We start from the raw sequence: 14245 nt of genomic DNA, 5'->3' as shown, positions 1-14245 counted from the left end.
CTCAATCCTGACTAGTCTCCCAGTTCCTGCCACTGAAAAACATTCCCACAGCATGATGCTGCCACCACCATGCGTTACTGTAGGGATGTATTGGCCAGGTGATGAGCAGTGCCTTGTTTCGCTTGCCATTCAGGCCAAAAAGTTCAATCTTTGTTTCATCAGACCAGATAATTTTGTTTCTCATGGTCTGAGAGTCCTTTAGGTGCCTTTTGGCAAACTCCAGGTGGGCTGCCATGTGCCTTTTACTGAGGAGTGGCTTCCGTCTAGCCACACCCATACAGGCCTGATTGGTGGAGTGCTGCCAGAGATGGTTGTTTTTCTGGAAGGTTCTCCTCTCTCAGACAATTCCTTGGACTTCATGGCTTGGCTTATGCTCTATTAAAGAGGAAGTAAACCCTCCTCTAAAACTTGTACCTATAGGTAAGCCTATGATAAGGCTTACCTATAGGTACTGTAAATATCTCCTAAACATGTACCGTTTAGGAGATATTTACCTTACATGCAGCCAGTGACGTCACTGGCGCATGTGCTCTGAAGGAACGGCCACTCGTGCCGTTCCTTCAGAGTCCCGTGCCGTGACTGTCGGCTCTCGCGCGCGTGTGCGGGAGTGACGTCACCGCGGCTCCGGCCAATCAGATGGCCGGATGCCGCGATCCCGGAAGACGGGCGACTGGACGTGTCGCCCGTCATAGAGGTGAGTGAGCGGCACGGCGGGGGCTCGTTCTAAGGTAAGTATTGCATAATGAGCTAATATGCGATGCATACTAGCTCATTATGTCTTTCTCTTGCAGGGTGAAAAAAAAAAAAATATGCGAGTTTACAACCTCTTTAACTGTGGGACCTTATATATATTTCATCAGAGCAGAGAATTTTGTTTCTCATGGTCTGAGAGTCCTTCAGGTGCCTTTTGGAAAACTCCAGGCGGGCTGCCATGTGTCTTTTACTGAGGTGTGGCTTCCATCTGGCCACTCTACCATACAGGCCTGATTGGTGGAGTGCTGCAGAGATGGTTGTTCTTCTGGAAGGTTCTCCTCTCTCCACAGAGAAACGCTGGAGCTCTGTCAGAGTGACCATCGGGTTCTTGGTCACCTCTCTGACTAAGGCCCTTCTCCCCCGATCACTCAGTTTGACTGGGCGGCCCATTCCAAGAAGAGTCCTGGCGGTTCCAAACTTCTTCAATTTTCGCATGATGGAGGCCACTGTGCACATTGGGATCTTCAATGCTGCAGAAATTTTTCGGTACCCTTCCCCAGATTTGTGCCTCCATACAATCCTGTCTCGGAGGTCTACAGACAATTCCTTGGACTTCATGGCTTGGTTTGTTCTCTGACATGCACTGTTATAACTGTGGGACCTTATATAGACAGGTATATGCCTTTTGAAATCCTGTCCAATCAACTGAATTTACCACAGGAGGACTCCAATCAAGTTGTAGAAACATCTCAAGGATGATCAGTGGAAACAGGATGCACCTGAGCTCAATTTTGAGTGTCATGGCAAAGGGTGTGAATACTTATGTACATGGGATTTTTTCCTTTTTTATTTTTAATAAATTTGCAAAGATTTCAAACAATCTTCTTTCACGTTGTCATTATGGGGGATTGTTTGTAGAATTTTGAGGAAAATAATGAATTTAATCCATTTTGGAATAAGGCCATGTAGAAAAAGTGAATACTTTCCAGATGCACTGTAATGGGTGAGACACACACTCACCGGCCACTTTATTCCATACACCTTAATAGTACCGGGTTGGACCCTCTTTTGCCTTCATTCTTGGTGACATAGATACAACAAGGTGTTGGAAACGTTCCTCAGAGATTTTGCTCCATAGTGACATGATACCCTCACACAGTTATTGCAGATTGGTTGGCTGCACATGATGCCATCCTCCTGTCCCACCACATCCCAAAGTTGCTCTATTGGATGAGATGTGGTGAGTGTGGAGGCCATTGGAGGACAGTGACCTCATTGTCATGGAGAAGAAACCAGTGGTGAGATGATTGGAGCTTTGTGACATGGTGCATTATCCTGCTGGAAGGAGCCATCGGAAGATGGGGACACTGTAGTCATAAAGGGATGGACATCCATGATGCCAATCTCCCGTTCTACTACATCTCAAAGGTGGACTATTGGATGAGATGTGGTGAGTGTGGAGGCCATTGGAGGACAGTGACCTCATTGTCATGGAGAAGAAACCAGTGGTGAGATGATTGGAGCTTTGTGACATGGAGCATTATCCTGCTGGAAGGAGTCATCAGAAGATGGGGACACTGTAGTCATAAAGGGATGGACATGGTCAGCAACAATACTCAGGTAGGTCATGGCATTGAAACCATGCTCAATTGGTACTAAGGGTCCCAAAGTGTGGCAAGAAAATATCCACCACACCATTACACCACCACCACCAGCCTGAACCGTTACACCCCCCACACACCATTACACCACCACCACCAGCCTGAACCATTGATACAAGACAGGATGGATCCATGCGCCAAATTCTGACCCTACCATCTGAATCTCGCAGCTGAATTCGAGACTCAAGGCAACGAGGCAATGTTTTTTTCAATCTTCTATTGTCCAATTTTGGTGAGCCTGAGCCAATTGTAGCCTAAGTTTCCTGTTCTTAGCTGACAAGAGTGGCACCCGGTGTGGTCTTCTGCTGTAGCCCATCTACTTCAAGATTGGATGTGTTGTGCTTTCAGAGATGATATCCTGCATACCTTGGGTGTAACGAGTGGTTATTTGAGTTACTGTTGCCTTTCTATCGTCTGTCCATTCTCCTCTGACCTCAAGAAGCCATTATCCTCCACACAACTGCCGCTCACTGGATATTTTCTCTTTTTCCCACCATTCTCTGTAAACCCGAGAGATGGCTGTGTGTGAAAATCCCAGAAATACTCAGACCAGCCCGTCTGCCACCAACAACCATGCCACGTTCAAAGTCACTTTCTTGCCCACTTTCTCCCCCAGTCTGATGCTCGGTTTGAACTTTAGCAAGTCGTCTTCACCACATCTAGATGCCTAAATGCATTGAGTTGCTGCAATGTGATTGGCTGATTAGCAATTTGTGTTACCAAGCAATTGAACAAGTGTACCTAATAAAGTGGCCGGTGAGTGTATTACTAAATACTAGGCAGATATGGGAATAATAAGACAACTTTTTTACAGGTTGCTATTCGCTGCTACACATCGTTGTTCTTTTTTTTGTTTTACTGAAGTAGCCGGTTTTTCATTGGTCAAGCCAATGCATAAATATTAAGATTTGATTCAGTATTATCATTCATTCCGATTTGATAAAATAAACAAGAAATCTTCAGACTTTGCAATATTCTTAGTCCTGTTTTTTTTTCTTACATTAGACAGTATGTATTATATGATTGGTGATTTGGATATGATCAGTTCATAGAGTCATCCATTGGTATTGCATTAGTGAGATAGAGAGTTCAGTAGGGCCAGTTCCAGAGAGTCTAGAAGGGTCAGTTCCAGATAATCCAGAAGGTTCAGTTCCAGGGTCCAGAAGGTCCAACTCCAGAGAGTCCAGTTCCAGAGAGTCAACAAGGGCCAGTTTCAGGGTCCAGAAAGTCCAGTTTCAGGGAAGCCAGGAGGTCCAGTTCCAGAGAGTCCAGAAGGCTCAGTTCCAGAGAGTCTAGAAGGTCCAGTTCCAGAGAGTCTAGAAGGTCCAGTTCCAGAGAGTTTAGAAGGTCCGGTTCCAGAGAGTTTAGAAGGTCCGGTTCCAGAGAGTTTAGAAGGTCAATTTCAAGAGTCCAGTTCCAAAAGGTTTAGTTCCAGAGATTGCAGAAGGTTTCATTCCAGAGTGTCCAGCAGGTCCAGTTTTAGGGATTCCAGCAGGTCCAGTTTCAGAGAGTCCAGCAGTTCCAGTTCCAGAAAATCCAGCAGGTACAGTTCTAGAGAGTCCAGAAGGTTCGGTTCCAGATAATCTAGAAGATCCAGTTCCAGAGAGTCAAGAAGGTCAATTTCTAGAGAATCTAGAAGGTCCTGTTCAAGAGAGTCAAGAAGGTTTAGTTCCAGGTAGTCCAGCAGGTTCAGTTCCAGAGAGCCTAGATTGTCCAGTTCCAGAGAGTCCAGGATGTCCAGTTCCAGAGAGTCCAGGATGTCCAGTTCCAGAGAGTCGAGAAGGTCCAGTGCCAGAGTCCAGTTCCAAACCTGTGTCAGGTGATATTCTAAGGATACATGGAGCCACTACAGATACCACATAGAATGTTCCCATTGCCGCCATCTTGGTTCTCCTCCTCATGGTCACAGTGATAGGATCAATAATATCACAGTCATTATCTTCCACACTCCTCTCCTGTACATACCACCCACTGTCATACCCTCCACACTCCTCTCCTGTACATACTGCCCACTGTCATACCCTCCACACTCCTCTCCTGTACATACTGCCCACTGTCATACCCTCCACACTCCTCTCCTATACATACTGTCCACTGTCATACCCTCCACACTCCTCTCCTGTACATACTGCCCACTGTCATACTCTCCACACTCCTCTCCTGTACATACTGCCCACTGTCATACCCTCCACACTCCTCTCCTGTACATACCGCCCACTGTCATATCCTCCACACTTCTCTCCTATACATACCGCCCACTGTCATACCCTCCACACTCCTCTCCTGTACATACTGCCCACTGTGACACCCTCCACACTCCTCTCCTGTACATACCGCCCACTGTCATACCCTCCACACTCCTCTCCTGTACATACCGCCCACTGTCATATCCTCCACACTCCTCTCCTGTACATACTGCCCACTGTCATACCCTCCACACTCCTCTCCTGTACATACTGTCCACTGTCATACCCTCCACACTCCTCTCCTGTACATACTGCCCACTGTCATACCCTCCACACTCCTCTCCAGTACATACCGCCCACTGTCATACCCTCCACACTCCTCTCCTGTACATACTGCCCACTGTCATACCCTCCACACTCCTCTCCTGTACATACCGCCCACTGTCATACCCTCCACACTCCTCTCCTGTACATACTGCCCACTGTCATATCCTCCACACTCCTCTCCTGTACATACCGCCCACTGTCATACCCTCCACACTCCTCTCCTGTACATACCGCTCACTGTCATACCCTCCACACTCCTCTCCTGTACATATACTGCCCACTGTCATACCCTCCACACTCCTCTCCTGTACATACCGCTCACTGTCATACCCTCCACACTCCTCTCCTGTACATACCGCCCACTGTCATACCCTCCACACTCCTCTCCAGTACATACCGCCCACTGTCATACCCTCCACACTCCTCTCCTGTACATACTGCCCACTGTCATACCCTCCACACTCCTCTCCTGTACATACCGCCCAATGTCATACCCTCCACACTCCTCTCCTGTACATACCGCCCAATGTCATACCCTCCACACTCCTCTCCTGTACATACCGCCCACTGCCTGGTCATGAAGGGGGGGGGGGTAAATCTTCCAGGGATAAAGTGGTTAAATAAACGTCCAGCGTGCAGAAGGCCTAAGAACATTTTATTTTTAATGTAATGTTCCTTTATAATTCTTGTTTTTACAAATCCATTTTTTTATTATATTTTTTCATGGTTTTTACATTGGGTGTTTTATAGGCAAGAGATTTTTAGAACGCTCCAAGAAGCAGCTGTCAAAAGTACTGATAAAAAATTTAAGGTGGCTGATTTTATATTGTTATTACATTATAAGGAGGCGATTCTACGTAATGTCAGTGGAACGCAGAGACAGGAAGTGATACGAGGAAAAGACAGGAAGTGATGTCACATATAAAAAGGAAGTTCCAGGTGAAAGGTGAGTTAGGAGGAAGTAGAAAGGAGACATTGCTGGAACTGGCAGAACAGGAGGTAATAGGATATTATTTTATATTTACACCCAGTAACCCCCCCACCCCCCTGTCATGTTCCGTCCTCTTCCTCCATAGTCACTGTGACGTCTTTTATCACCAACATCCACTACTACACACATATCACATACTGTATATTGGAGTTATTTTATAATATGTGTCCCGATACATCCTAAATATAGAACCATTTATCCAACTGTCCCTCCAGAGCCTCTGGTTTATAGACCGGATACATCCTAAATATAGAACCATTTATCCAACTGTCCATCCAGAGCCTCTGGTTTATAGACCGGATACATCCTAAATATAGAACCATTTATCCAACTGTCCATCCAGAGCCTCTGGTTTATAGACCGGATACATCCTAAATATAGAACCATTTATCCAACTGTCCATCCAGAGCCTTTGTTTTATAGACCGGAGATACATCCTAAATATAGAACCATTTATCCAACTGTCCCTCCAGAGCCTCTGGTTTATAGACCGGATACATCCTAAATATAGAACCATTTATCCAACTGTCCATCCAGAGCCTCTGGTTTATAGACTGGATACATCCTAAATATAGAACCATTTATCCAACTGTCCATCCAGAGCCTTTGTTTTATAGACCGGATACATCCTAAATATAGAACCATTTATCCAACTGTCCATCCAGAGCCTCTGGTTTATAGACCGGATACATCCTAAATATAGAACCAATTAGTCAACTGTCCACCCAGAGCCTCTGGTTTATAGACCGGATACATCCAATATACTGTATAAAACGTTTTGGTTAGAGTTGCTTATTAGATAGAATCTTGTGTATGGTTTTGGTTGCAATGATACACAAGGTCTGTAATTTAGTGTAAGAAGCTGTCTGAGATGTCAGGAGTAATGAAGAACTTTGTGCAGAAATAATTAATCCCAGTCCAGATAATTCTCCGCTTTTTATATTTATAGAAAGGAGTGTCCTGTATAGGTCACATGACCACATCAGTAGGAATGAACGAGGACCAAACTCACATGACCGAGAGGATATTGGACCTCACCCTGGAGATCATCTACCTGCTGACCGGAGAGGTGAGGAGGATTCTGGGAGGTCACATGACATCACTCTTATCCTAACTGATTGGAGAGGTGAGGAGGATTCTGGGTAGTCTGTAGTGCTAATATTTCTTTCTGTCCCTCAGGATTATAAAGTAGTGAGAAAAATTTCTGGTGAACCATTACCAGCCAGCAAATGCCTTCGAAGGACATCGCCCATCACAATGACTCCACCTCACTGCCTGACAACGGAGGTAAATGGTGCCAAGATGATTCTAGAAGCCACCAAGAAGATGATGGAGCTGTTGACAGGAGAGGTGAGCAGTGCTGGGAATTCTGGGACATTATCCAGTAACAGACAAGGGATGTGTCTGGATGGTGACTGTATCATTGTGTGTGTCAGGTTCCTATAAGGTGTCAGGATGTCACTGTCTATTTCTCCATGGAGGAGTGGGAGTATTTAGAAGGACACAAGGATCTCTACAAGGACGTCATGATGGGGCATCGGAAACTCAGAGATCCAATAACTAGAAAGAAAATATTTCACTTGAAAAAAATTATACTGTACCTCGTTCGGGAGATTATTGAGCTGCTGATTGGTCAGGTGAGAAATGTCGGGATGTAGCTTCACTTTTATCTTTGAGGGCCAGAGAAGTGGGATGATTCTAGGATTTTCATATATATTATGTTACTACACAGGATTGTACAATAGAGAAAAATACATCTGTAGAGCAGACCACAACTAGCAGAGATCACAGTTTGCCACCGAACTTGAGCAACAGCCTGAGCCCCATTACTGAGCCTTCTACTTTGATGCCTGAGATACAAAATGAGCAAAAAATTCTAGACCTCACCAGCAAGATGATGGAGCTTCTGACAGGAGAGGTGAGCGGTGCCGGGAATTCTGGGACATTATCCAGTAACAGACAAGGGATGTGTCTGGATGGTGACTGTATCATTGTGTGTGTCAGGTTCCTATAAGGTGTCAGGATGTCACTGTCTATTTCTCCATGGAGGAGTGGGAGTATTTAGAAGGACACAAGGATCTCTACAAGGACGTCATGATGGAGAATCAGACGCCCCTCACATCACCGGGTAAGAGGAGACTTTATTGTAAAGGAGAGAGCAGTATGGAGGTGGGGATGCTGTACACCATGTGAAAGGTCAATGTCCATTCCTCAATATAACGTCATGATCCCAACAAATGAGGAGGAGATACTGTACACCATATGAAAGGTCCATCTCCATTCCTCAATATAACGTCATGTTCCCAACAAATGAGGAGGAGATACTGTACACCATATGAAAGATCCATCTCCATTCCTCAATATAACGTCATGTTCCCAACAAATGAGGAGGAGATACTGTACACCATATGAAAGGTCCATCTCCATTCCTCAATATAACGTCATGTTCCCAACAAATGAGGAGGAGATACTGTACACCAGGGGTCTTCAAACTATGGCCCTCTAGTTGTTTAGGAACTACGATTCCCTTCATACTTAAGCCCCGTACACACGCAACGATTATCGTCCGACCGATCGTCCGTCTTTTGTCCAAGTTGTGTTTTGTTGGTTGGAATGTGCTTAGACTGCACACGAATTTTCTCGCCCGACAGAATTCTACTTCAGAAGTGATGTCATGTGTTGGGTTGCTTTCTTTGTGTTTTTTCTTCACTGAGCATGCCCAGACTTGCTCATCAGATTTTTCCCTGTCGAAATCTGTACTGACTGCACGAAAATCAGCCGTTGTGTTGACGGCCATCAAAAATTTTATAGTCTGCACACCAGATTTTTTTCAGCCGAAAAGTCGGAGTTGGTTGTCGGAAGAATCATACTAACAAGCCGAAAATCGGCAGATCGGTCGTCGGACGAAAATTTCCTGCCAATTTTCGACGCGTGTGTACGGGGCTTTAGTCATGTCTGTGAATGTCAGAGTTTTACAATGCCTCATGGGAAGTTTTGTTCAGCAACAGCTGGAGGGCCGTAGTTTGAGGATCCCTGCTGTACACCATATGAAAGGTCCATCTCCATTCCTCAATATAACCTCATGTTCCCAACAAATGAGGAGGAGATACTGTACACCAGGGGTCTTCAAACTATGGCTTAGTCATGACTGTTAATGTCAGAGTTTTACAAAGCCTCATGGGATGTGTAGTTTGGCAACAGTTGGAGGGCCGTAGTTTGAAGATCCCTGCTGTACACCATATGAAAGGTCCATCTCCATTCCTCAATATAACGTCACGTTCCCAACAAATAAGGAGGAGATACTGTACACCATATGAAAGGTCCATCTCCATTCCTCAATATAACGTCATGTTCCCAACAAATGAGGAGGAGATGCTGTATACACCATATGAAAGGTCCATTTCCATTCCTCAATATAACGTCATGTTCCCAACAAATGAGGAGGAGATACTGTACACCATATGAAAGGTCCATCTCCATTCCTCAATATAACGTCATGTTCCCAACAAATGAGGAGGAGATGCTGTATACACCATATGAAAGGTCCATCTCCATTCCTCAATATAACGTCATGTTCCCAACAAATGAGGAGGAGATACTGTACACCATATGAAAGGTCCATCTCCATTCCTCAATATAACGTCATGTTCCCAACAAACGAGGAGGAGATACTGTACACCATATGAAAGGTCCATCTCCATTCCTCAATATAACGTCATGTTCCCAACAAACGAGGAGGAGATACTGTACACCATATGAAAGGTCCATCTCCATCCCTCAATATAACGTCATGTTTCCAACAAATGAGGAGGAGATACTGTACACCATATGAAAGGTCCATCTCCATTCCTCAATATGTTGTCATGGTCCCAACAAATTAGGTAAAGATACTGTACATCAAATGAAAAGGTCTACCGCTGTTTCCTAAAAAATAGTTGGAGGAAGGTCCATCTCCATGATCACAGCACCAATGTAATCATTGTACAATTATCTGGTGTAGTTTGGGTGTTTTGTATTGTTGATCTGGTTGGGACTCGTAGTTTGGTGGTATAATTGCTCTCAATTCCATGCCAGAGCTCTGTGAATCTGTTGAGTGCCGTTCCATCAAGTATGACTCCTGCATTGTAAGACATAAAACATACTGATCACTTTTTTTAAAATTGACTTTCCGACAGATGAACTCTATCCCGAAAACTGGAATACCTCTGAGGGACATTATATTTTATCTCCAGATTATCATGCAGAAGATAATGGCATCGCACCCCATTCTCCAGAAGTAAACCCCATTACTCCTAATAGACATCACAGACCTTACGGATTGGGGAGATCAATGGATCCCTCTAATCCTGAGGAATCTTCCCATAGATCACATCTTCTAACTCCAAAAATCCATCTAAAACCTCAACGTACAGATCAATCAACGGATCCATGTAATTCCAAGGAATGTTCCTCAAGCCATGAAGGAGTTCACACATTCAGTGAAAAGAGAGACCTCCTTGTGCACCAGAGAAATCACGAGAGTGAGCGTCCTCATTCATGTTCAGAGTGCGGGAAATGTTTCACACAGAAAGTAGGCCTCCTTACACACCAAAGAATTCACACAGGTCTGAGTCCTTTTTCATGCTCCGTGTGTGGGAAATGTTTCACTATTCAAGGAAATCTCCTTCGACACAAGAGAAGTCACACAGGTGAGCGTCCTTTTTCATGCACAGAGTGCGGGAAATGTTTTACTGATAAAGTAAACCTTCTTCTGCACCAGAGAATTCACACTGGTGAGCGTCCTTTTTCGTGTACAGAGTGTGGGAAACGTTTTAGTCAAAGGGGAAACCTCCTTCAACACCAGAGAATTCACACGGGCGTGCGTCCCTTTTCGTGTTCAGAGTGCGGGAAATCTTTCACTACAAAAGGGGAACTTCTTCAGCATCACAAAAGTCACACAGGTGAGCGTCCCTATTCATGTTCAGAGTGTGGGAAATGTTTCACTGCAAACCGAAACCTTCTTAGACACCAGAAAAGTCACACAGACGAGTGTCCCTATTCATGTTCAGAGTGCGGGAAAAGTTTCACTCGGAAAGTCGGCCTTCAAAAACACCAGAAAAGCCACACGGGTGAGCATCCTTTCTCGTGTTCAGAGTGTGGGAAATGTTTCACTGACAAAGGAAACCTTGTTCAACACCAGAGAATTCACACGTGTGACCGTCCTTTTTCATGCTCCGAGTGTGGGAAATGTTTCACTACAAACGGGAAGCTAGTTCAACACCAGAAAATTCACACAGGTGAGTGTCCTTATTCATGCTCAGAGTGCGGGAAATGTTTCACTGAGAAAGGAAGCCTTCTTAGACACGAGAGAAGTCACACGGGTGAGCGTCCCTATTCATGTCCAAAGTGCGGGAAAAGTTTCACTCAGAAAGTAAGCCTTCTAAAACACCAGAAAAGCCACACGGGAGAGCGCCCCTTCTCGTGTTCAGAGTGCGAGAAATCTTTCATTACCAAAGGAGAGCTTCGTCAACACCAAAGAATTCACACGGGTGAGCGTCCTTATTCATGTTCAGTGTGCGGGAAAGGTTTCACTGCGAAAGCAAGCCTCCATAAGCACCAGAGAACTCACTCGGGTGAACATCCTTTATTTGTGCTCTGAGTGTGGGAAATGTTTCACGGACAAAGTGATTCTTGTTCAACACCAGAGAAGTCACAAGGGCGAGCGTCCTTTTTCGTACTCAGAGTGCGGGAAGTGTTTCACTACGAAAGGAGAGCTAGTTGAACACCAGAAAATTCACACAGGTGTGCGCGCTTATTCGTGCTCAGTGTGTGGGAAATGTTTCACTGCGAAAGGAAACCTAATTAGGCATGATAGAAGTCACGTGGGTGAGCGTCCTTATCCATGCCCAGCATACGGGAAGAGTTTTCCTGCAAAAGCAAATCTCCTTCAACACCAGAGGAAGTCACACGGTTGAGGGCCCTTTTTTTATGGTCCATGTGCCGTAACCATGTCACGTAGGAAAGACAATTTGTTTAGCTAAGGAGAACTTCAGGAGGACAGTTTTGGCCAGAATGTGGTAAATGATTACATTCAGTTGCTGATTCTCTTGAGGAAAGTCTGGTGGTAATTCACGGGTGGAACTGTTGAACTAACATTTGAAAACAAATTTATAAATAGGTAGAGCCTGGCCGAAGGCCAGTTGTCCGTTGCGTCTGTTGGGTTGAGTCCAGGGCTTTTTTTCAGCGGGAACGTGGGGGAACGCAGTTCCGGCACCTCCAATGGGTGCTGGAGGGTCTACTGATGCTGGCTGCTGGGAGATCTACTGTTGCTGGAGGGGGTCTATTTTTTGCAAGGCAATCTATTGTTGCTGGTGGAGGATACTGATACTGAGGGTTAATTGTTGCTAGAAGGGATCTACTGTTTAGGGAGGGGTCCAATGTTGCTGGCTGCTAGAGAGTCTATTGATGTTGGCTGCTGGGAGATCTTTTGCTGCTCCTGGGGCTCTATTGTTGCTGGGGGGGGGGGGGGGTCTATTGCTGCTGGCTGTGGGGGATCTATTTTATTGCTTTTCTTGTTATCATAACCTAATGCTATACATTCCAATACAAAATTATTCTTGGCTCTATATTCTCTAAAAGGGGCTGTACTGGAATCTGGGTAGGGGGTGGAACCAAGGGTCAGTGCTCGGAGGTTGGAAGGGGTGGAACCAAGGGTCAGTGATTGGAGGTTGGAAGGGGTGGAACTAAGGGTTAGTGCTCAGAGGTTGGAAGGGGTGGAACCAAGGGTTAGTGCTCGGAGGTTGGAAGGGTTGGAACCAAGGGTTAATGCTCGGAGGTTGGAAGGGGTGGAACCAAGGGTTCGTGCTCGGAGGTTGGAAGGGGTGGAACCAAGGGTTAGTGCTCGGAGGTTGGAAGGGGTGGAACCAAGGGTCAGTGCTCGGAGGTTGGAAGGGGTAGAACCAAGGGTTAATGCTCAAAGGTTGGAAGGGGTGGAACCAAGGGTTAGTGCTCGGAGGTTGGAAGGGGTGGAACCAAGGGTCAGTGCTCGGAGTTTGGAAGGGGTGGAACCAAGGGTTAGTGCTCGGAGGTGGGTAGGGGGCGGAGACACAAAGTAACTTAGAAGGGGGAGTTCCTGCACCTATTCTCTGAGAAAAAAAGCCCTGGTTGAGTCCATTTTGAAGAGTCCAATGATGAGATCTGCTTCTACAGTTCCTCGCTCTCTCAACTCCCTCCCAACATTGAAGTGCCCTCAAACCTCTTTTTGCATTCTCCAAAGTACTAACCATTTGCCGACCACCCTATAGCAGTGCGGCCAATCACGTATATATGAACCTCCACTACTGGGTAAGAGGCGAGAACGTCCGCCGCCGCCGGCTCGCTCCCGCTGTGATACACAAGAGCCAATTAGCGGGGACTCAATGTCCGCCGGCATTTGCCGGCCATCAGCCAGAGAGGTGAAATGGCGGTCTGCAACGGCGGTCTGCTTATGCAACCACTTCAGCCCCGGAAGGTTTACCCACCCTGCTTCATGACCAGGCCATTTTTTGCATAAAATGGGATCTATGGGATAGATTTATGTAATTTCTTTTTCTTATATATTAAATATATTTTTATATTCTAAGATTTTCTTTTTTTTTTTTTTACCAAAAATCTGTAGCAGAATTCATATTTGGTCTACATTGATGAAAAACTTTGATATTTTTAAATTTTTTTTTAATTGGATATGTTTTATAGCAAAAAGTAGAAAATATTGTATTTTTTTTTTTCAATATTTTCGGCCTTTTTTGGTTTACAGCGCAAAAAAAAAAAAAAAAAGGCAGAGGAGGTCAAATACCACCAAAAGAAAGCTATATTTGTGGGAAGAAAATTACAAAAAATGTATTTGGGTACAGTGTCGCACAACCACGTAATTATCAGTTAAAGTAACGCAGTGCCGTATTGCAAAAATTGGCCTGCTCATGAAGGGGGGTAAAACCTCCAGGAGCTGAAGTGGTTAAAAAAAGGTCCAGCAGGGGCTCAGTGGGGACGTAGACCCAGGAACTCGAGAAATATCAGAGGAAATAATTGTAATCCCATTAGTGTCCGATTCCTCGGGGGCAAATTACCAAATGCTGGACAAGTATGGGGATACGAAGGCAACTGTAGAATTTTCGCTTTAATTATAGAAGATTTATTATTTCATTGTATTAATTATTCTGAGTTTCTAAAATAAACAAATCTCCAGACTTTAATATTCAGAGTCCTGTTTTTTTTTTTATTTAAAATATAGACCATACCTATGAGACGACTGGTGATTGGAATGTGCCCAATTAATAGAGTCATCCATTGGTGTGGTGATTGGAGTGTGCTCAGTTCATAGAGAGTCATCCATTGGTGCGGTGATTGGAGTGTGCTCAGTTCATAGAGAG

At 45.1% G+C, this 14245-nt stretch overlaps 2 protein-coding genes across 2 annotated transcripts in view; one reads left to right on the top strand and one right to left on the bottom strand.

Moving 5' to 3' along the window:
• The window catches only part of LOC309564428 (uncharacterized protein), a gene marked incomplete at its 3' end in the record, with an annotated part of 637385 nt that overhangs the window by 509321 nt on the left and 113819 nt on the right, over nt 1-14245 (bottom strand).
• The window catches only part of LOC309563882 (uncharacterized protein), a 33442-nt gene continuing 26620 nt past the window's right edge, over nt 7424-14245 (top strand). Inside the window, 6 exon segments of the mRNA XM_082268518.1 lie at nt 7424-7495; nt 7591-7776; nt 7863-7985; nt 9933-9966; nt 10091-11481; nt 11483-11719. Of these exon segments, the coding sequence (XP_082124644.1) occupies nt 7705-7776; nt 7863-7985; nt 9933-9966; nt 10091-11481; nt 11483-11719 (1857 nt within the window). The 5' untranslated portion in view covers nt 7424-7495; nt 7591-7704.

The sequence above is a fragment of the Pelophylax lessonae genome (genome assembly GCF_965119305.1).
Source record: "Pelophylax lessonae genome assembly, chromosome: 9".
In the NCBI taxonomy this organism is placed as follows: Eukaryota; Metazoa; Chordata; class Amphibia; order Anura; family Ranidae; genus Pelophylax; species Pelophylax lessonae.
Note: the sequence above shows the minus strand (reverse complement) of the source record. Positions and strands in the feature narration are given on the sequence as shown.